This window comes from Schistocerca piceifrons, chromosome 3 (assembly GCF_021461385.2).
Source record: "Schistocerca piceifrons isolate TAMUIC-IGC-003096 chromosome 3, iqSchPice1.1, whole genome shotgun sequence".
NCBI classification, from domain to species: domain Eukaryota; kingdom Metazoa; phylum Arthropoda; class Insecta; order Orthoptera; family Acrididae; genus Schistocerca; species Schistocerca piceifrons.
The window spans coordinates 518,334,926-518,358,145 of record NC_060140.1 but is presented as its reverse complement, the minus strand read 5'-3'; the positions used below and the strand labels follow the sequence as shown (position 1 = coordinate 518,358,145).

At 39.1% G+C, this 23,220-nt stretch overlaps 1 protein-coding gene across 2 annotated transcripts in view; it reads left to right on the top strand.

The window, feature by feature from the left end:
- Positions 1-23,220, top strand: part of LOC124788353 (probable phosphorylase b kinase regulatory subunit alpha) — a 262,109-nt gene that overhangs the window by 588 nt on the left and 238,301 nt on the right. For both annotated transcript variants that reach the window (XM_047255616.1, XM_047255615.1), the window contains exons 2-3: positions 10,629-10,787; positions 11,044-11,260. In XM_047255616.1, the coding sequence (XP_047111572.1) occupies positions 10,629-10,787; positions 11,044-11,260 (376 nt within the window). The remainder of the gene's footprint in view (positions 1-10,628; positions 10,788-11,043; positions 11,261-23,220) is intronic.

Here is a 23,220-nt window from a genome sequence, read left to right as displayed (position 1 = left end):
CCGTGTGGAAGCCTTTATATTGTTGTGTGCAGTTTAGAATGTGAGACGCAGGTGATTTAAAATACGATATTAACCCTAATTATTAGATAATTACAGACGCAAAAATGTAGTTTCTACATTGCTGTAGTTTTAACGGAGGGGTTACGTAATGCTGTAATAAGTAGCATACTTATGTGTCTTTTACAATGTTTTTGCACTTCAACATATCATCGTACATTCAACATCCAGTACTGGATAAAGTTGATCTCTAAATTTTTCCATGCATTAGTCTTTAGCTTTGTGCAAGTATGTTTTCCAATGCCATAGAACCACCTTTCATTAAAACATCATCTTGGACTTTACTTATCTGTTGAAATTCAGCAAGTAACCTTCCTGCCATCCTTTTGCCGTGCTGTATATCCCATAACTTCAGTTTCATTTTCATCATGGCTGTAATTGCATCTTGTATTTCATTGTTCTTCCTGATACATTTTTTGGTTTTCCTGACTGTATGAGTAATTACTGACATGGATCACTCCGTTGCTTGGAGAATAACCCTTTGTTTTAAACAGAGCTTGGTTATGAAATCTCCTGTTAAATTTATAGAAACAATCTATGTCATTTTTGCTCTTCCGTTTACTTGCTTTCCAATTGATTCTTCAAATTTCCTAATTACAAAAAATGCATCAGATGGACACTTATTGACTTATTTGGAGTTGTATGCAATAGTCCAGACTGGACTGTAATTATGAAAGACAAGACTTGTCACCTTTTTGTGCAGAGAAATTAAAATTGTAATTTTTTAAGAATGAAAGGAAGCAGTAACTAACAAACATCCAGTTTAAACAGAACATAAGCTCTACTGGATATGCTATTATAGTCACAATTTTTTAGCACAAAATTGGAGAGACCATAAATGTCTTCTAATTCTGAGTAACTTAATTTTTCTATTGCAATTTTAATATCATAGATTTCAAGAAAGTTTTACAATCAGTTTCAACAAAAACATATATTAAAACAGTAATGAATATATAGGCCCACATCTCAATTAGAGCTAAATAGAAATGAGTTGCACTAGGATACTCAGTATCATCGAAACTCTCTTGGCAGGCCTAGAGAAAGTTTCCCGAACTGAGAAATTCTGTTTATGATGTAGAACTGTTTTCCTGTGGTGATTACAAACTTTTGACAATGAAAAGAAGCACTATACAGAACAAATTCAACAGAAAAAATCTTCTAGAAGAAAATCAAGACTGAGATAATGTGTAGTATACACATAACATAACTTGACACATTTCACAGGGGATGCTCCAATAATAAGCATGCAATCACCACCTAGCACATTGACTGCTGCAGAGTTAGGAGGGTGGGTGGAGGGATGTGCAGGAGGAACAAGCCTCACCTCCTCATTGAATTACAAACAGTACACTAAAATCAACACTGTATTCAGAATGCCTAACAGTATGCTACAATGCTATGTTATGCTCTATTGTTTCCTAGCTAAGGTTGGCAATGGACATAAACAATCTGAACTGACTCAGTCACCCGACTTCCACAAATTCCTCTGATCCCATAAAATAAAGAGGGCCAAATAATACTGTGTATGTTATGCAAGTACCACTGTGACAAGAGTGTATAAATTATCAACAAAAAATGGAGGCATGACATCCACTCCTTATTAATAACATTTCAACTTAGTGGAATAATGCCATTGCAATCCATAGAGCGCCTAGCTCCGATGCTGCCATTGTCGATGCATATAAATAATATCTTTTGTGTGGACTTTGCGCTTGGCATAATATTGTTCAACAGTAATTGAGAGTCACAAACGCAAGAAAGGGATAGTACAGAGTCCCCTATGGCAGCAAAACTTCAATTCATTAACAGTCTTACTACCATTATATCTGGGTGTGTTACTGAAGTTGTCTACAAAAATCTATTATTTGTTACTTGTGGAAAAATGTAAAAATCTGATGAATGCATTGCAGTTTGCTGCTTTACTGAATAGTGGTAGCTTATTAAATTGAGACTATTAAGACAGGATAGTGATTATGATGTGCTATGTAAATTGTCCCAAGGTTGATAAATTATTGCAATTATTGCTTCTCTTACATCAGGAGCAGCTAGTGCCATCATGGATCTAACGGGTTTCTGTGAGCTTCCCCATTCGGGGGTGGGGTCCTGAGGGAAACTGTTGAAAACCTGGAACAAAGCTCTGTCGGTCTTCGTTCACATCTCAGAGATTCAATTAATTCAAATGATCATCATAACATACCACTATCAAATTTTAATTCACTTCATAGTATGGTTTGTCCATTAGTGGAGACGGAGCTTCCAGCTCGGAGACAATTGAGCACGGCATTGCCACGATGCCTCCGTGAAGCCAAAGGGTAGGTGGAGATAAACTTGAGAAGATGGCCATAGCAGTACTTCGGGATATCAGCAAGGGTGTGGGATGATCAGGAACAGGGTTGATCCTTGAGATGAACAAATGTGTGAATCAGATTCTGAAAGTGACATGCCCACAGCAATGGTCAGAGAACCTGAAATGCTTTTGAAATACATAAATAATTTTCAAGGACACTGCAGTCTGTAAAAAGGAAGATTAGTACATACAATCTGTTAAATAATGTCTGGTTTGCATTGAAATCTATTGATTCGGAAGTGGTAAGTAAAAAATCCCGTTCATTCAGACTGAAAAATTTATTGCGAGTTTGAGTTGAGTATATGTTATGCAATTTCATAACCAAATTCTCTGTAGAATATGGTCCATTGCAAACTGATTGATAACCGTATCATACTGGTACTGAGTGTCTGGTTCATTCACCATTTCATTATAGGAAACAGGATTTACTAACACACTGTTCTCAGTACGACAACAACAATCAAGACTGTGTTGGCCGATTGTTGAACTGCCTTCTGGTATAAACAGCTGGGAATCTCATTCATTGCAAACCAAAATATTTACCTACATCATGACACAGCACTGACATGACTGTTAATTGTTCCACGTATTACAGATCACAATATAACATTATCTTCAGTAGAAGTTCCTTGTCTAGTGTCTGTCATTTGTGTTGGTTTGTCATGGACTTCATTGTTATCAAATTTCTGAAAGCATAGGGATAACTTGACATTAACATATCATTATGAATCTAGCTCATCATCATCAATCAAACGAGACCACACACAAAACAGACAGGTGAAACCAAGTAAGCAATTCCACAGAAGGATCGTATTTCAGAGTACAAAACACATAACCATCATAACCTACTATACATGTGGCAGTTTGATATTATTCACAAAATACAAACAAAACCACTTGGAAACCAAAACTATCTTTCATGTAATTGCTCCATCTGGAGTGACTGAATTGTGTACTTCTCTGATTTGGATAGGGAAGATGAACTACTCCTATTATCTTGAAGTTATTTATTTTCTCTATGTGTTAAGAATAATATAAATAATTTGAAAAATCTTAGTACTATTCAACATCACCACGAGTAATCTAATCAACTGCAGCTAATGGAAAACAGTAAAGTATCATTATTTTAATCTGTGGTAGACCTGTGAAAAAAATATCATCTTTAGTGTGTCAATGTACATATTTTTAGTCACTCTGTACATTGTGATACCTACTGCAATTGGCTTAGTAATAACATATTAATATATGAAAGATCTCTTATATTTTCTTACTAAACATCAGTGTAGAGCTTATATTAGGCACATAAAACATACAGTTCTCGAATTGAAGATCAATACTTCACATTATACGTTCATTTATTCCTTTAGGCATAGTGTTCTCAAATATCTTGATGATGGCAAAGCCCTCTAATCCTGTGGCTGTTTGGATAACCAAGCAAAATAGGTTCAAGTCTTCAATAATATATTTTCCTCACCTTGAAATCATTGCACACATACTAGCCTTTTGTCGTAATTGTGTGATAAGTCTTTCCAGTGCCTAATGTTTTTGGATGACAATTTAAGTTCGAAGTAAATATACTAACTTCCACTTCTTTTATGAGATGACTTGCTTGACGTGCTCGGCCAACTTTCCTTGCTGCTGCAAACTTGCTTTCACTTTCTTCTCCGAAGTATGCTGCTAGGTACAGGAATCTCTTAACTCTTTCTACTTATAAAAATAAGTAGACATACAAATATAATAGAGGGAAACATTCCACGTGGGAAAAATATATCTAAAAACACAAATGATGTGACTTACCGAACGAAAGTGCTGGCAGGTCGATAGACACACAAACAAACACTAACATGCACATGAAATTCAAGCTTTCGCAACAAACTGTTGCCTCATCAGGAAAGAGGGAAGGAGAGGGAAAGACGAAAGAATGTGGGTTTTAAGGGAGAGGGTAAGGAGTCATTCCAATCCCGGGAGCGGAAAGACTTACCTTAGGGGGAAAAAAGGGGTATACACTCGCGCACATACACACACACACATATCCATCCGCACATACACAGACACAAGCAGCTTCACAGTGCTCCCTACCCTCTGGCTCCTACCCTTGTAACTGCCCCCGGTGTAAAACCTGTCCCATGCACCCTCCCACCACCATCTACTCCAGTCCTGTAACCCGGAAGGTGTACACGATTCAAGGCAGAGCCACGTGTGAAAACACCCACATGATTTACCAACTGACCTGCCTGCACTGTGAAGCTTTCTATGTGGGAATGACCAGCAACAAACTGTCCATTCGCATGAATGGACACAGGCAGACAGTGTTTGTTGGTAATGAAGATCACCCTGTGGCTAAGCATGCCTTGGTGCACGGCCAGCACATCTTGGCACAGTGTTACAACGTCCAGGTTATCTGGATACTTCCCACTAATACCAACCTGTCAGAACTCCGGAGATGGGAACTTGCCCTTCAGTATATCCTCTCTTCTCGTTACCCGCCAGGCCTCAATCTCCGCTAATTTCAATTTGCCGCTGCTCATTCCTCACCTTTCTTTCAACAACATCTTTGCCTCTGTACTTCTGCCTCGACTGACATCTCTGCCCAAACTCTTTGCCTTTACAAATGTCTGCTTGTGTCTGTGTATGTGCGGATGGATATGTGTGTGTGTGTGTGTATGTGCGCGAGTGTATACCCCTTTTTTTCCCCCTAAGGTAAGTCTTTCCGCTCCCGGGATTGGAATGACTCCTTACCCTCTCCCTTAAAACCCACATCCTTTCGTCTTTCCCTCTCCTTCCCTCTTTCCTGATGAGGCAACAGTTTGTTGCGAAAGCTTGAATTTCATGTGTATGTTTGTGTTTGTTTGTGTGTCTATCGACCAGCCAGCACTTTCGTTCGGTAAGTCACATCATCTGTGTTTTTAGATATACAAAGATATACAAAGTTTCATTTGCTTCAACTAACGACATATATTTCAGCTTCAGACATTTTACAAATCCCACTCTTCATGTAAATATATACTGCTTCGTAAGCCTCTCATGTCTCCAAACATTAGAAAAAACTAATTTACGTATAAGAGAAAGTTGGCATAAACACCGTGTCCAGTCTCAACCTGATCCGTATTACACGTCTTCCCTTCAACAAGACTAAGACAAGAGTTTTTGTTCAAGAGTACCTTCTCAACTGTTCTTTTTTAACTAACAATAGTCACTGACACTGTTATCACAGAGTAACATAAATACTCCATGGTCTTCTCGTACGCCCTTGCACTAAAACTTTCATGGACCGCCCGACAGGTACTTGGTGTTGTTTGACTGCCATGTCTACATTCTTCTCATGACTGAATTTCAAAACTGCACACACAAAGGTGATGCACAGTAAGTAGGATTCTATCATCCCACACTCACTTCTAAAATATCGTGTGTTCGAGACGGTAGAAGGCAGAGTGGTTCTGGAATTTACGCTGAAATTCTCGAAACACTACATATCCCCCCCTCAGATAAGACACGCGATATTTTATACACAATCATTATGTCAATAATATCACTCATAACAACATTTCATATCATAACAATATACTTTTCTTATACATGTTTATACATTGATCTTTCACCTCCACAACAATCTTTTTTTTCTTCTCTAGAACAATCTATAGCTGAGCATTTCTTTACTCTGTTCTTACTTTACTTTGATATCCAGACATCAGCATTTATTTGTGGTTCAGTCAGCTTCCCCAGTATTTGGGAATTGTAAAGACTCTTTCCTTATTTTCAATCGTAAAGTTCAGGTGTTCATGAACATGAGTAATCTACTTTCCGTTCTTCTTTGCTTTTCTTTTCTTTCTTTTTTTATTTTTTTCTACTTTTCTTTGGTATATACTATTTTTACTATTTTTTTGTAGTTTGGAAGAACTCTGGGCAAAATGAAAGTGTTCTTTTTGACACTCGTAAACTTACATGAACCGTAACAAATGTTAGTTGTGCATAGAATTCAAACTTTCGAGAATAATGCCTATAAAATTTGTGACTTTTGTCACGATACTGTCCCCTTTTCTTAGGAAAGGTTATTAGAAACCATGGAAACAAGGAAGTACTTAAATGATAGAAGTTTGTGAATATGGAAAGAGGGAAAAAATAGATAGGTCCTCAAATGAGAAGTAAGAAAGGAAGGGGGGGGGGGGAGATATGGTTGCTAAGATCTAAGAAGAGAAAGAAGATAGCCCCAAAGACAAGAAACCCTTCCCACACCCCATCCCCAGGATCCCTACCCCTCAGGTACTTGAGTGAGACGCCGGAGGAGGGTTGGTGTTAAATCATCTCCTACAGAACGGACATTCCTACCTTCACCCTTGAGGTCCCCAAAGGAAATCTTAGCAACCCTATGGAAATGGCGATGGTGAAGGATCAGGCACACTGGTTTGCAAGGTTTGTCTTAAAGGTGTGATGTGTGTTTTATGTTAGCCATGTTTTATTTGCTCCCTTAAACCATGCTTTTATTTACAATACCCACCCCTTTCAAAACCTATACAAACCCTCCCATTTACATCACATCTGATAAAAGGTACAAAGTACTCTATACAAAACACAAAATTTATACACTATGGTATCACAGCTGTTTAATTATTCACCTCATATTAGATTATCCATAAATATAATACTCTATTCATTTTATTTTATCTCTATATCACTTTCTTTCTTATTCTGTGATTCTCCTAAGTTTTCTTTATCTTGTAGCTGTATCCAGTTTTCTAAGCACTATGACTGTAAGATAGTTTAAGCTATTAGTAATAGATGACAGAATAGTTTAAGATTTTTAAAGGAATTCGGTGCAGGAAAACTATTTTGGAAGAAACACTAAAAACAGCTCGGGATCCGATGGTAGTCACTCTGCCCGTTAACTCACAATGTTAACATCCCTGGGGGACAGATGACTCTGCCCGGGTCCCATGGATCTGAGATTAACTTTTCTTGTGCACTAGCAGACCAGTATTTTTCTTTAAATTTCTTTTGGAAGTCTCCCCAAGAAGAAAAATTCTAAGTATTCACGGTTCCTCATTCTGAGGCCTTCCCAAGAAGGTACCCCACAGCACACTCTTATCATTTTAGAATCTTCCCAATTCTTTGGCAAAGCTTGGTTGAATCTATTCAAAAAGTGGGTCAGATGTACATGCCTGTCTGGCTTAAATTTAGGGAATTGCCTGGATAATCCTGAATTAGTCCCCCATTGCAGATCAGTCATCACTTTACTAGTTAATACCACATTAGGTGAAATTACCCTTTTGTCTAATTTATCCCTGGATAAGGTTGAATTCTTTCCTTAGGTCCTCTATACCTTTCTTGGTATCATTAAGTTCAGAAGATAGAATAGGAGATACATTTCTGGATGTTACTCTCTCGATAACTTTTTGAACTATAATTTCTTCCACCCGTTTGTCCAAACTACTTATATTTATGATATCAGAGTTCGCCAATTTCTCTTTGAAGTTCCTTTCCACATTATCTACTCATGTATTAACACCTGTAATTTGCGATCGAATTATTGGCATTAAATTATCCTGCTTATCGACCCACACTTTCAAAGTACTCAACCCTTGCTTTACAGCATTAAATTTAACATTGCGCACATTTTCAGAGGATCCTAATTTTTCATTAAGCTCTGATTCTACAATATTACATTTGTCATCAATATTCAGTTCTAACCTTTTTGTAAACTTCTGAAAATTATCATTCTGTTTCTGGCTATAGCCAGTGACCATTTGATTTACGTGACTGGTCAAGGAACTAGTCAATTCATTCTTTAAATCTAGTTTTAAATTCTCTACCTTACTATTTAAGGCATCGAATTCAGTCTTTAAAGCATCCATGCCTTTGCACAGATTACTAAATTCTTTGCTTTGTGAGTCAACTTTGATATTTAACAAACCTATATTTGCCCCTTGACTACTTAAGGTTTCACTCTGGTTATTTAATTGAGAATGTACTGAGTCTAGTTTTACACTTAGTCACATTTTGAGTTTTGATTAAATTTACTATCTCAGACCAGTCAGGTACTTCCTTACTAACTTTCATAGCCATAGCTGGTTCTCGAGTTTCCTTGACTCGTTGTATGTTACCCATGTTCTTGCAAGCTTTTGATCTTGTAAGCATTTAACTAACTTTAAGTATGGTAACCACACTAATAAAGTTCACTGAACAGTTTGTACCACTTTGTACTAAAAGAATAAAGTTCTGTTTTACGCTCACCCGGCAGGGAATTTTCGCTGCGTTGGTGAGCAGATGTGGAGGCAGGTCAGCACCGGTGAACAGTAGCTGCTGCCGGCAGTGTCAGATGTTGGTTTCCGCGTCTGTGTCCCCACGATGTGTATGTGAGAGCTCTACACTCTCCGCACTGGATCTTCATAATCGAAGTGTTCTTGGCATATATCTTCTTAGAGAAACACACTGGAATCTTCTTCTCTATTTCTCAATTCAAAATTTTGTTCCTTTAAGTACTTGAGCATGTTCCATTATCTCGGAGTAAATTCTTTGCCATTTTTGGTCTTAGAATTCTTGTTTTTTTTTTTTTTTTTTTTTTTCCAGTCCTTTCTCACTGGTTGCCATATTATAACGGTTTTGACAACAATTTAAGTGCGAAGTAAATATACTAACTTTCACTTCTTTTATGATATGACTTACTTGACATACTTGGCTGACTTTCCTTGCTGGTGCAAACTCTCTTTCACTTTCTTCTGTGAAGTATGCTGCTGGGTACAGGAATCTCTTAACTCTGTCGACTTATAAAAATAAATAGACATACAAACTTTCATTTGCTTCAACTAACCTTTATTGTCAATTACTGGTTTCGAGACAAGAAGTTATTACATGTCCCCTATCAAGATCTGAAGATGGTAAACATGCTTACCAAAACCGATAATCAACAATAAAGGTTGTTTACAAGTGATCTTCGCTAAGAAGTTCACTTTATCACAAGCAAAAGATTTATGTGTCTCAGTGTCCTCCATAGCACCTCAAGAGTTATCCTTTGAAAGGTTTCTTCATTAGACTTGTTCCTGTGTTGAGTCACTTGGGCTTGTTATTCCCCATAATTAGTTGTCCGGAGTGATAAGGTCTTGGCTTCACAGTGGCCATTCCAGTGGAGCTGGAGATGGACCACAACCAATCCAGTGACCTCAAAACTGTTCATCAACGGACTTGTACACCTGAACAGTAAAGTTTGCTGGAGCTCCACCCTACTATAACTACACATGATCTATGACTCCCTTGTGTTAGAACTGGGGTACTTATCATGTTTGCACATTTTCAAATAGGAATTTTCATTCATATAACTCAAAGGAGTATAGTGTGTACAGGTACGTGATGACATCCTTGCCAATATCATAACATGAAATGGGTGCCTTTCTAACTCTTGCATGTAAAGGGGATTTTCCTTAGACCACAAAATCATGTTCCTCCTATTTGAACTGTGATATTTTGCCTATTCATCAGAAAACAGCAAACACCATAATCGAGACACAGTATTTGGAAATCACACCAACAAAGTATAGAAGCCTGCAACTGACTGCTCCGCGTCATTTCAAATAATTTATTCACATACATTGATCTAAATCCTTTCATTTCAAATCTTTTTATCAGATTTAAAGTAAGGAAGCCAATAAAACAAGCATTTATTTTCATAATTGTATGAAGTCAAGTCTTTCAGACACCATACACAGTGTTTTTTTTCTTTCTATTTTTACTTCAGTAACAAGAGTGCAGTAATATTATTCACCAACAAATGGAATTAAACTTCACAGCTTGTTTGTAAACAAGGGACAATTTTCAAACAATCAAGTGCCAGATTTATTAGGACATGATGTGAGACCAGTGGCCATTCTTACTTAGAGTTGGTGTAATTTCTCATTATTTCTACAGTTCTCTATGTTTGTTCATATTTTAACTGAGCGCTATGACACTGATGGATCTAAAGAGGGAAATTCCCTCAGTTACTTTGTTGCATTCCCTGAAACACATCTTAAAATGCATCACCCAATTGAATTCACACTTTTTCATACAGAAATGCATTGAATTCTGAGGGTGTTGTATCTGATGTGAGAAGGGTAGGGAGCAAGGCAGAGAAAGAAAGGGAATTAGTTCTTAGTATTTTACAAAAAATATCTTAATTGGTTTAACTGTTGCAAACACATCCATGTAGGTTTTTTATGTGAATCATTATAAATGCCTTCTGTTTTATAATTTGCAGCATCCTGTGACAGGATTGTTCCCAGCAAGCCCTGAAAATAATCATGCATGGATACGTGACAATGTGTACTGTATTTTGGCTGTATGGGGTTTATCAATGGCCTACAAGAAAAATGCAGACATGGATGAAGACAGAGCAAAGACCTATGAGTTGGAGCAGGTAAGAAACATGTTCATTTATTTATCTTGTTGTAATTGGCACTGATGCTTCTATAGTTGATGTGAAAATTTTGTAAATTACAGCTAATTTTTTAAAAACATAACAACATTGAACCAACATTTTTTATGTATTTAATTTTGTCACTCAGTAAGTATTTAAAAACTGTGAAAAAATTAATAAGATTTGTATGATTCTTAAATACTTCACAAAGAAATGTGTATCACTATCAGAAATCTGCTCTATATTTCTTACACAGAGTTGTGTGAAACTTATGCGTGGTCTGTTAATGGCCATGATGCAACAGAAAGATAAAGTGGAGAAATTTAAATCAAGCCAAAACCCACTTGATTCACTACATGCAAAGTACAGTTCAAGTACAGGACAAACAGTTGTGGCTGACACTGAATGGGGCCATTTACAGTTGGATGCTGTTTCCTTGTACCTACTGATACTAGCTCAGATGACTGCTTCAGGTATGACATTGAAATGTTGATATAACATCTTGAACCCTAGAGGGGTCTACTTAAACATAAGTTAACTATAAATAATGAAACAGCAATTTAAAAATACAAGAGAAAAATTTTAAATGATAAATTTCAGTATTTTTATTATGGTGTAGGAAATCCTATGTATTTTGTGTGAACAAAATCACTTTCTCTTAAGACATAAGACCACATTTTCATTGCAACTTTTCCTAATAGATTTCATTCAACTTGCTCCATTAAGTTTCATTTAATTCATACTAAACATTGTTGTCCAGTTGAAAACATTCACAGTTATTGCTAAGTAGGAAAGAAGCAATAAGTAAGGACAAAGAAGCTAAAGGAAACAAATGACAAGAACCTACAAATGACAGAAACGAGATTGTGTGTGGGTGGCGGGATTTTGAGGGAGGATATAGAAATGAAAAGAATTGGTGTACATTCAGATCAGATGGGTTGCAGATACCATACATATATTGTAGATTCGGATCACATCTGTGAATGTCAGGAATCAAATTCATACCCTAGAGTCAGATGACATCTATTAAATTCTGAGGCTTTGATGGAGGCGGGAGATGTCTATGTCACACCGTGCATCAAGCAGGCACAAGAATAACAGCTTTATCTTATAGGGTTTTATGTGTTTATTTTTAATGGATTTGGTTGAATGTGTTGTCCATCCTTGATACTTGCCAATTATTATGTGATTGTCACAGTAAGCTGAACTACATTTGCATGTCAATTAAAATCTGTCACTGCTCATCTCTAAAGTGGCTTTCTTCTAGATGAAACATGTTTTACCATTGATGATGCTGGAATAGTCATAGATAAGAGAATGTCTGGATTTAGCAAGGATGTTAATTGTATGGAAAAGAAATGAGAAACACATTAGAGAGATTTATTCAGTAAAAAATCTTGAATACTTGGTGCTCCTTTCCTAGTAACTATTTATTGAAGGACATCTTCTAACACCATGAACTGCACTTAAAATGTTTAATAGCTAGGCAGGAATTCAGTTTTATAACTCATCATCAGTTGTATGTGCATCAACATGTTCAATGTGACAATTGCATACATAACAGTGGGAACATAAGTCTATGTACATTATGAATCTGTATATCAATGACATGCATGTTGTAACAGGAAGGTGGATGTAAAGGCATTGAGCGACTGATTGAGCACGAGTTGGAATGCATTTTTGAGCTACATTTATTAAGATATACCAAGTTGACCCAATCTTAAGAAAACAACTATAAAGTACCACACTTTGTAAATATAGAGTGGCCTAGAACAGATTGATGAATCAGAATGAATACCTGAGCCAATATAAACATACGTAAACTAATAACCATTGATATAGCTGATCCAAACCATCTGTCATTGTATCAATCATAAACTTTGCCAGTAATGCACAAATGATTGGAAAAAATTAACACACACACAGCAGAAAATTAATCATTAACTGACATTAACAAGAAACTAGCCAATAGGCCCCAAAATTGCTGACTGCTCATATTGGCATTAATCTCATAAGCATGAGAAATGGATTTAATGAAACCTTTGAAATGTAGCAATTCTTAAAGTGGAAAACTAATAATTAACATCAGTGAATTAGGAAGAGTTTCTTAGGAAAATCCTGAAGTGAAGCACTCACCGAGTCAGTCTTAGTTGAATAGTTGTACGTTACTATGAACACTTTGAAATGCACTGCCTTCAAGAATCCACAACATGCAAAAAACATAGGGACTTTAAAATGATTCTGTCAAATATATCCTCACCATGAGTAGTTCATGAATTACACTTTGCAGAACAAGCATACACTAAAACAGTACCTTAAGATTTAAAAGACAAAGCGTATCTTCCCTAATTTTTTGCGTGCTGGTAAGAGGCCAAGTTCCTCTTACAATCACATGACTGCACCACTCAGGTCTCATGGAAGTTACACAACTTCTGACATGTCTTACTTTTCCACTATGACGTGTAGCCACCACTCACAAGTCAGAAGGGCAATAGTGTGTCCCACCGGATAAATGATGTCAATTCAGCCAGGGCTAATGCATGCCTCTGAGCACAATTCTCACACACTGTTCTCAGAGCTGTTCTGCCAAACCTCCTGGACTGATGGACAGCATGGGCATATGATTCCAGAGACCAGCTGTACGGTGGACAGCACAATCCACAGTCTGCCCAAGTTCATGGTCACATTGTTAACTGTCAGCCACCATCCTGGCTGTTACTCCCTGCTCCACCCATAGCTGCATCCTCTAGCATGCACTAGCACTGTGCTACCTCATCATGCCTTCAGGTGGCGCAGACAATGAACCTCGTTCTTGCAGTAGGAAAAAGGTGGCACTAGTGCTGATATGGCATATAGTCAGCTGCCTTCCCCCCCCCCCCCCCCCCCCCCCCCCCCCAGATCTTGGCCAGGGCCAAAAACATCCTTCATTAATTCTTAGCACCCAGCTTAATCGGAGTGAGGTGAGCTGTAACCTTCTTAGCAGTGCGCTGATCTAACAGCACTGTTACCAGGGTAAGAAATCTTCTAATACACAATGGCCCTCTATACCAGGGCAAAAATGTTTTAGAGATTCGTTCTGCCTCATTACTGACCCCCTGCAAATTATTAATGTAGATAACATCACCAACTTGGTAACCATTTGGCTGGTGCTGCTGATAACAACTCGTAGCTTCCTTCGTGTGGGCCTCCCACATATTTCTCTTGGCCAATCTGCACAGTACAGCAATCTATTGGTGATTCTTCCCTCCAGGTAATAGATCCTCAATTGCCCACAAGCTGTACAGTGGAGTTGCCAACTGATAACCCTGAAGTAACTTGGCCAATGTTGATCCATGAGCCTCATGCCATGGCCAAATAGGGCAGAGAACAGTCATGATTACTTTGATTCTTATGGTAGTAGGCAGTCAGCATAGATCTGAAATTGTGATTGAGGCACTCAATGTAGGAGAGGTTAGGATAATATGGGGTCATCGTCATGTGATGCACTCCCATCCCTAAACAAAATTGTTTAAATACCTTGGTGGTGAAACAGCTTGCATTTTCAGTCATGATGCATTTCTGCTGTCCAAAGTTCCCAAAAATTGTACTTAAATTCTAAGTGGCCATGTTTGTCATTGCCCCTCCAGTAGGTAACAACCATATGAATCTGGTACAGGAATTAATACAAACCAAAATACACTTGTTCCCACCCCTAGATCTCAGCAGGGGACTGACAAAGTCAATGTACATATTTTGAAATGCATTATCAGAAGACTTCAAAGCCAAGTACCTGACCTTGGTATTCTGAGTTGGTTTACTTGGAGCACATACCTGACAGTTCGCTACCCTCTTGCAAATCTCCATGTCCATTTCATTTTCAGCCATAAGGAAAACTGCCTTATCTTCTCCTGTATTTTGAGTACCCCCAGCTGCCCCCCCCCCCCTCCTCCACCTCTCACATGTCAATGGGGGGGAAGGGGGGGCTCATGGAAAAAATGTAAATAACAGCACAATCAGTTCTTCAGGTGCTACAACCTTCGGTTGTTCCAGGCTGTGCACCTTACAGCACAGCACCTGGTCTTTCATTAAGTAAGGATTGACATACTCACTATCTTGAATTATCTGCTTGATGACCCTCAGGTGTTCATCCTGAGCTTGAAATTCTCTAATATCTCTGAACAGATTAAGGATTTGAGTCAGGATGGGACTAGTTTAACCTGCCTGTTCCTATTCACCATCTGGAGGATGATCTATTGGACTATCATTCTTCTGTTCATATGTGCGACTTAAACCATTGGCCATCGTGTTCTCAGAGACCTTGATACTACAGACCTCAAATCTAAATGTGAGAATCCTGGTAGCCCCCCTTGCAATTCATCGTGTCTTGTGGGGCCTAGTGAGTACCCAGCTTAGAGCGTGATTATCAGTTTCCAGGATAAATTACTGATGTTACAGGTGGTACTTGATTTCCTGCATCCCCAACAAAACAGGGAGGGCTTCTAGCTGATATACAGAGTACTTTCTCTCCTACTCAATTAACCCTCTAGAGGCTGTAATAAAACAGGCTGTATTGGGTCATGTGGAGTACCCAATACAGCAGGTTCCGTTGTATGCAATACACCCTCAAACAGATGTGGGTGGTGTATAAGGACACTTAGTGAATAAGGTCCCTTAGTGCAACAGTGTGAAATAATTGTAACGAAAATGTTAAACTGTGTTACAGACCAATTAATGTATGTAGTTAATCAGGTAATGTAATGTACAGTTAGGATAAGTCGTTATCACTTTGAGATGAATTTCGGGATGTTTTGAAGAGAAAGAACAAGTTCTGGAGTCAGAGTAACCCTTTCATTCAGTTTTATAATTATAATTCAATCAGTAAAATTGATTGTTTACCATAACACAAATTAACTGTGTAAACCGTTAAGTTTGGAAAAGCTTAACATTTATGTATCTTTGCAAGTCAGGACAACATATTCTTACAGAAATCACCAACTAAAAATCTGTAATTGAACTCGTAATTAATGTTTCTGGAACATTCAGTGCAATGTCCACATATTATGAAAACTAGAGATTTGTTTAAATTGGAGACATAACCTGATTCAGAAAGTCAATTTGTATCATAAATAATCTTATTAGAATGATTCATTAATCTTTTGTAACACAATTTAAAGATTTTGTGATGTACATAATTATTCTACAGTTTAGCCTTCAAATGTTGCAAAAAGTCAGTTTGAACATTTGATTTGTAATTTTGTGTTGTAGGAATATTACCAGCTCAAAATTGTTTAATAAAATCGCATAATTAATTAAATTATGTAAAGATATATCGAGAATGTTCTGGACTGAATAGTAAGAACTCAATTGTATGTTTCAAAACTGCACTTGTAAAAGATCGTTCATTTTGGAAATATGCATTATCATTGTACTTGTCTTAATTTTTACTGAAACTCTCTAATGTCAGTTTTTGGTGGATTGACTTACTGCAATTGTAACATCAAACATGAAATAACATAATAATGTCAAAGAACATATTGTTAAAAGATGTGTAAATACACCTTGTCCAAAGCCTTGGAGAAGGACGGAGTGTGGTTGAAGGAATAGCTGGTGTGTTCTGCTGCCTGTATAAAGTTGTAACAAATAAACAGTTGTTGACAACAGATTAATTGGTGTATGTCTGGTAGTGACCAAAGACTTTCTGCAGTGAAGTTATCACCTCCAAAAATGTAAAACATGGTACGATCAGCGGTACGATCAGCGGTACGATCAGCGGTACTATGTTAAACCTGAATTGATGGGATTGCTACATTAGATTTGGTGAATGGAGCTGGTATGAGAAGTTACATTAGCTTTGACGTTGGAGCTGGGCTTCTGGACCTGGTTACATTTTAAGGCATAAGCAATAGCCTTCTGCTCACCTCCTTTTTTTGTAACAGAACCCTGCCGAGTCCTTGTGCCGAGGCACCGGTTTGTAAAAGAAATTCTTTATTAAAATCTGGTAGAGGTAACACTGAAAATCGACCTGATATCGATACGCCAAGCTTTCACCGTGGAGGACGTGAGGCGCAGCGCACGGAACTGTTATGAACGTGCATGCTGAGCAGTGCATGCGCAATATCACCTCAGTACGGCTTTAAATAGTGGAGCTCAGCGCGTACTCGCCAGTACTACTACAGTTGCACTCACCTGAAGATGGCCAGAAGTCTCTGCGCCAAAATATCGTGGCAGGACGTTACTGATATCCGTCAGTATTCCCATGTTTTTATGGAACAATCAGTACGCAGGGAAAGCTTTAAACATCACATCAAGCAACTCTACAGGATGGAAGTGATGGAATGTATTCGAAGGTTCGACAAGTTACGTGAAAGAAGAGCGAGGCTGCTGAGCTCATTGATATTCTTATTAAGTTGCAGAGACAAGGGCGTTATTCCTACGTTTGCCAAAATTGTGCATTTCATAAATACCACTGCTGCAAACAACATCAAACGTAAAGCAAGTGTCGCTTTGGTGAGAGAAAGGATTCATTTTAGTTGGCGTGAATTGGATTCTGTGTCGAAGGACCTGTTCCACATACATTTGGAATTGGCAGCAAGACTATCTTCTCTGTCGTGGGACTAGGTGGATGGTGTGACATGGGCTAAAGCAAACTGGAGCCATGATAAAGCTTTGTTGAGGCAAACTGCCAAGATTGACAGACTTTCTAAACAGATGCAACAGGAAGTTCCAACTCGATGATCTGCTGTTAATTTGACAGAGAAAACTTTAGATGACGTGACTGTGTCTGTGCCAGCAAAAGGACTGAATTTTGCTGCCACACCCGTTTCACTGCCACTAGTGGATTTCATCAGTGCCATCGAAGAAGCTGTACGCCGTCTTGATGCAGATGAAGTGGAGGAAGTTCGGCTAGAGTCTTGCCATGTATTGACCAGGGGTGCACCTATGAAGAGTAACATCTCACCCGTGGAGAGGATTGCCCTCCGTATCTCACGAGTAGATGTGGATACAGTAGTCTTAAAATCTGACAAAGGAAATGCTACTGTCCTCATACCAAGGGATGACTATATTAATAAGATCAGTGTTTTATTATGTGACTCAACATATCACAAAATTGATAAGGATCCCACGAGCCGAGTGGTACGAAAAGCGGCAGAACTTTTATCAAATAGTTCTTCACCGAAGGAGGTCTTCAAGAGACTGAAACCAAACAGTTCAGTTCCACCTAGGCTATATGGACGGCCTAAGATCCACAAGGAAAATGTGCCATTATGTCCAATTGTAAGTAACATTGGAGCAGCCACCTACGACCTAGCAAAATTCCTGGCATCTTTGCTCAAACCTGTGATAGGCAAGTGTACACATCACATAAAGAATTCTGGTGATTTTATCAGTTGACCTCAGTCACTACAACTGCAAAGTAACAACTTATTGGTCAGTCTTGATGTGGTTTCACTTTTCACAAAGGTGCCTCTGGTGGACTCACTACACCTCATTGGCAATATGTTTGATGCAGACATTACAGCGTTGTTTGAGCACACTCTCTCCTCTACATATTTTATATTTAACAACGAATTTTACGAGCAATCTGACGGTGTCGCCATGGGGAGTCCTTTGTCGCCCCTGGTGGCTAATCTTTTTATGGAAGGTTTTGAGGAGAGAGCACTCGACTCTGCCACTTTTAAACCGACAGTATTTTGGCGATACATTGACGACACTTTTATAGTGTGGCCTCATGGTCAGGACCGTCTCAAAGAATTTTTACATCACATGAACTCCATACATGAAAGTATAAAGTTTACCATGGAGATAGAGAAAGATGGTTGTCTGCCATTTTTAGATATCTTGGTGCAACAGAAGAGTGATGGCACACTTGGTCACTCGGTGTACAGAAAGCCCCCTCATACTGACCTTTATCTACAAGCTACTAGTTGCCACCATCCAGCACAAACAATGGGCGTTCTAAAAACCTTGATCCACTGTGCCCATACTATCTCTGACACTGACAGTCTTGAAGCGGAACTGGAACACCTGCAAAAAGTATTTCTGGAGAATGGCTTTTCACGTAGGCAAGTGAACAGATTGATGCAGACCTACAAACGACGGAACAAGAAAGAGGAAGAGGCCTTCAGGTGGACTCCTTATCTACCATTTATTGGGAATATTTCTTCACAGATAGGCAGAATATTGAGAAAGTATCAAGTGAGAGTCATCTTTTGCCCTCCTTCCAAAATTTCATCACTGGTGGGATCCGTTAAAGACGACCTGGGCCTGTGTAAATCAGGTGTTTACAAAATTCCGTGTGAATGCGGCAAATCATATATATATATATATATATACAGGGCAAACAACACGAACTGTGCAGGAACGCATTGTGGAACACCAACGGCATACTCGCCTTCTCCAATCCACCAAGTCTGCAATCGCCGAACATTGTATTTCCACAGACCATTCCATGAATTACGACGACACAAAAATTTTAGCCCATACATCAAACTTTTGGAGCTCGATTATCAATAAATTTGTGGAAATAAGATTGTCTGACAACGAGACTCTCATCAATCGAGATAGCAGTTATCAGCTAAACTCTGCTTGGAATCCTGTTGTAGAGAAACTTAATAGTCGACTTAGTTATGTACATAAAGGAGAAAATCAACCTGATATCGATACACCAAGCTTTCACCGTGGAGGGCGCAAGGCGCAGTGCACAGAGCTGTTACGAACGCTCACGCTGAGCAGCGCACGCCCAGTGTCACCTCAGTATGGCTTTAAATAGCGGAGCTCAGCACGTACTCGCCAGTACTACTAAAGTGGCACTCATCTGAAGATGGCCAGAAGACTCTACGCCGAAATATCGTGGCAGGACGTTACTGATATCCGGCAGTTCTCCCGTGTTTTTATGGAACAATCAGTACGCCGGGAAAGCTTTAAACATCACATCACAACACTGGCACAGATTGTAATGCCCACTTAGGTGCTAAGAATGCAGCCTCCTGAGAAGGACCCCCAATACATTTATACCCCTACCGGTAGATTTCGTTCAGATGAGCCGCTTTCTCAGCAAACCCATCACTGAACTTACAGAAGAAATTGCTATTCTGACAAACTGAGCAACCTGTTTAACATTATGTGAACCAAGCACTTGATTTATAATTTTCACTCAATCTGGATCGATGAGGATCCCCTCTCCTGACACAATATGTACTGTGAATTTCATTGAAGGGGATGCAAAATGCACCTTCTCAGGATTTACTGTAAAGCCTGCCTTCCACAACTGCCCAAACTCTTCCTCCAATGTACCAGGTGCTCTTGAATAAGTTACTCTGTACCACTAAATCATCTAAATGGTAGTACACAAACTTGAACTTCACATGAGAAAATACAACATTCATTGATCGTGACAGAAGAGCAGCCCCTCTTGCCAGCCTAAAAGGAACTCTATTAAATTCAAATAAAGTCCAGTTAGTGCCAGCACAGTGACTGACTTGGATTCGTCATCTAAAGTTATCTGGTTGTTCGCTTGGTTTAGTGTGGTAAAAACCCGAGCCCCTCGGAACCACCCAAAGGACGAGTGGTTCCCGATAATCCACTACAGACAGAGATTCCCCCCATCTATTTAGGCACTAGAAATATTGGTGCCCTTTAGGATGACTTAAAGTGATGAATGACACATTGATCAAACATTTTCTTTGTTTTTTTCTCTTAGTATCTTCCTCATTGGTGGAAATAACCTATGCAGTGTCACCTTAACTGACGCCTGGTCCACTAGCTCAGTGCCACCGTGTGCATGTGAGTGACCCCCAGTTTCTTTGTTACAACAGATGGAAATTGGAAACAAACAGCTTCAATTTTGTGAATTTAGAATTTCTCGCCGAATCTCGATGATGAAGTCCTCTTGGGTAATCAGCCAAGTAACGGCATCATTCTGCTGTATAGCAGCTGGACCACAGGCCTGTCTGCATTGGTAGTGCCAATCGAGTACCTCCAGAAGGGGTTTCATGGCCATGAGATGGGGGAGGGGGAAGAGTTGTGGCTGGTGGTGGGGGCTCCCTGCATGCAGGCGGTTTGGGCTTCATGTCCTGGTGAGACCAAATGGAGAAATTTGCAGTGGCAGAATGCAGTCTCAGTTAAAACAGTACGTTTGATTTCGAGCAAACAAAGCTGCTGTGCAGGGCGAATGGGTTCTGGGATTCAATCTTCAAAAGAGGCTGCTGAGGTAAGTGTCCATGATAACTTTGTCAACTAGGATAGCAGTTTCCAATTTAGCACTGCATGGGATGCAGCAATAACAAAAATATGACAGGAGTATTTGATGCAAAACTGCTGAAGGTAGCAATTGGAATGGGCAGTCCCTACCAGGACATGATGCACAAACCAACCAGCATGCAGGGAGCCTCCACAACCACCGGCTGTCCTCCCACCATGGGCTGTGACACCCATTCTGGAGGCACGCAATTGATGCTGCCGATTCAGCCGAGGCAGGGGAGCCTGTGGTCCAGCGGCTATAAAGACCTGGACATGACATGAACCCGACACCTGAGCCTGAAGATGACAAGTAGAAAACTTGGTGAAACATTGCCACAGAACGATGCCTTGACTTGGCTAATAACCTCAGAAGACTTCATGAGCTTCAGTTTTGTTCTCAACAAACACATTCAAATTGTTTAATCGATCATTACAAGTACCTGACTCCCCATCAACCATCCTGATTTCTTGGGATTGCTTCGTCCTGACTACAATGGCAATAACCTCACCACAATGGCAGAACTTGAACAGAGTTCTCAATTTCAATATGAAATATAAGCTCCTCGTGGCCCAAACTGTAATTAAACCCATATTCCCAATGAAGTCAGTTCCAAGTATGCAAGATGTCGCCAGATTTTTTTAACAGTCTTCATATTAGTTTTCCACAAAAATTCTCCCAAGGCCACCTTAACCAGCAAACTCCCTTTAACTGTTGAACTTGATTTGTCTGCCATTACAAATAATCCATTTTCCAATGACAATCCTTCCCACTTACATTTACCTCAATGTTGGGTGAACCAGTCAGAATCAGTTGCCGAGATAGTACTCTGTAAATCCAAGTGTGGATGTATCTGTAATCACATATATTAGTTTATACTTTCTATGATACAACAATTGTCATAACTAAGGCTGCAATGTCTTCTTCATAGAGCCCTGTTTCATGTAACCTGGCCTATTACAATTCCAACATTTTAATTTCGTGTTTTCCCCTCTCATGGAATCTTCTTCCTCAGTACCTCCTGATTGTACCCTGACCTGGACAGTATTGCCCTCTGTATTCACTTTCTTGCTCACAAAATTCTTCCCCTCCCATTTGTACCTGCAATAGTTGAGGTACTCCGTAGCTTGAATCTGTCAGATCAGATCCTTGAATTGTAAAAATGTACTAACTATCTGACACAATTTTAGCCTCTGCCTACTTTCAGCATTCAACCCTTGTAACAAGTTTGTTATGACGTATTCCTCCGTGTGATCACGAACCAATGCCAATATGCTTCTCGTAACTCAGGCAATGTATTCCACTGTAGGTTCATTACAACCTTGCTCTTTTTCATATTGCCAGTAAACTATTTCCCTCAAAGCTCAGGGAGGACTGAGCCTGATTATTCAGTGCCTACAGTCTTGCCAAGTATCTCTATGTTGTGTGGCTTGCAAAATCAGGGTTTATAAGCTCTGGGACAACTGGGAAAGAAAACTGGGAAAAACCTGGGAATTTTCTAAAATTATGGGAATTATTATTTGTTCTAGTCCTTAGTTAAATTTTTGTAATTTTGACTGGTAAGAGCTGGTATACAGCAAAATGTGTGAAAGGCTTTAGGACGAAGACTATGGAATACTTAATAACAGCAAACTGTTTCTGATGAGTGTGATGTCACAACTGTTCACACGAAGTCCTTTTTGAACAGTTGCCAGGGGGCTCATGTGCATGCGCAGTGGAGTTGCATATGAGCAGTGCCTTCACCCACTTCTGGCTATTTGAAGTGTAGTTGCAGCAGTAGCAAGAAGCAGTCAGGCTACAGAGAAAAATTTTTCTGTCGTGTCCAAGCTGCCAGATACACGCATGAACAGAGCAGTCTGGGTTTTAGTGGGGAGGGGGATAGTGACTTGTGTTTATGTTTAGTGATTTTGCTGTTTTCTGATGTCCTATTACCTCTTCACTTACAGTTCACATGTCAAATGAAAACAAAGCGGATTTCTGTGGCCAGGAGCTATCAAGTGAATTAAAATACATGCACATGATTATGGATGGCTGTTATTAGTTTCAGTTTTCTGATTTTATTTTATTTCCACCTTTTTGGCAGTTAAGCTTTAAACCCCTTGCACAACAATGAAATTATTTTTGTCCGTTTGCTAAGTAAACGTGGCTTTTATTAATATTTTCTGCAGATGCAGTCAATTTATAAGAAACTAAGTGTTTCATTCCACACTATTGGCT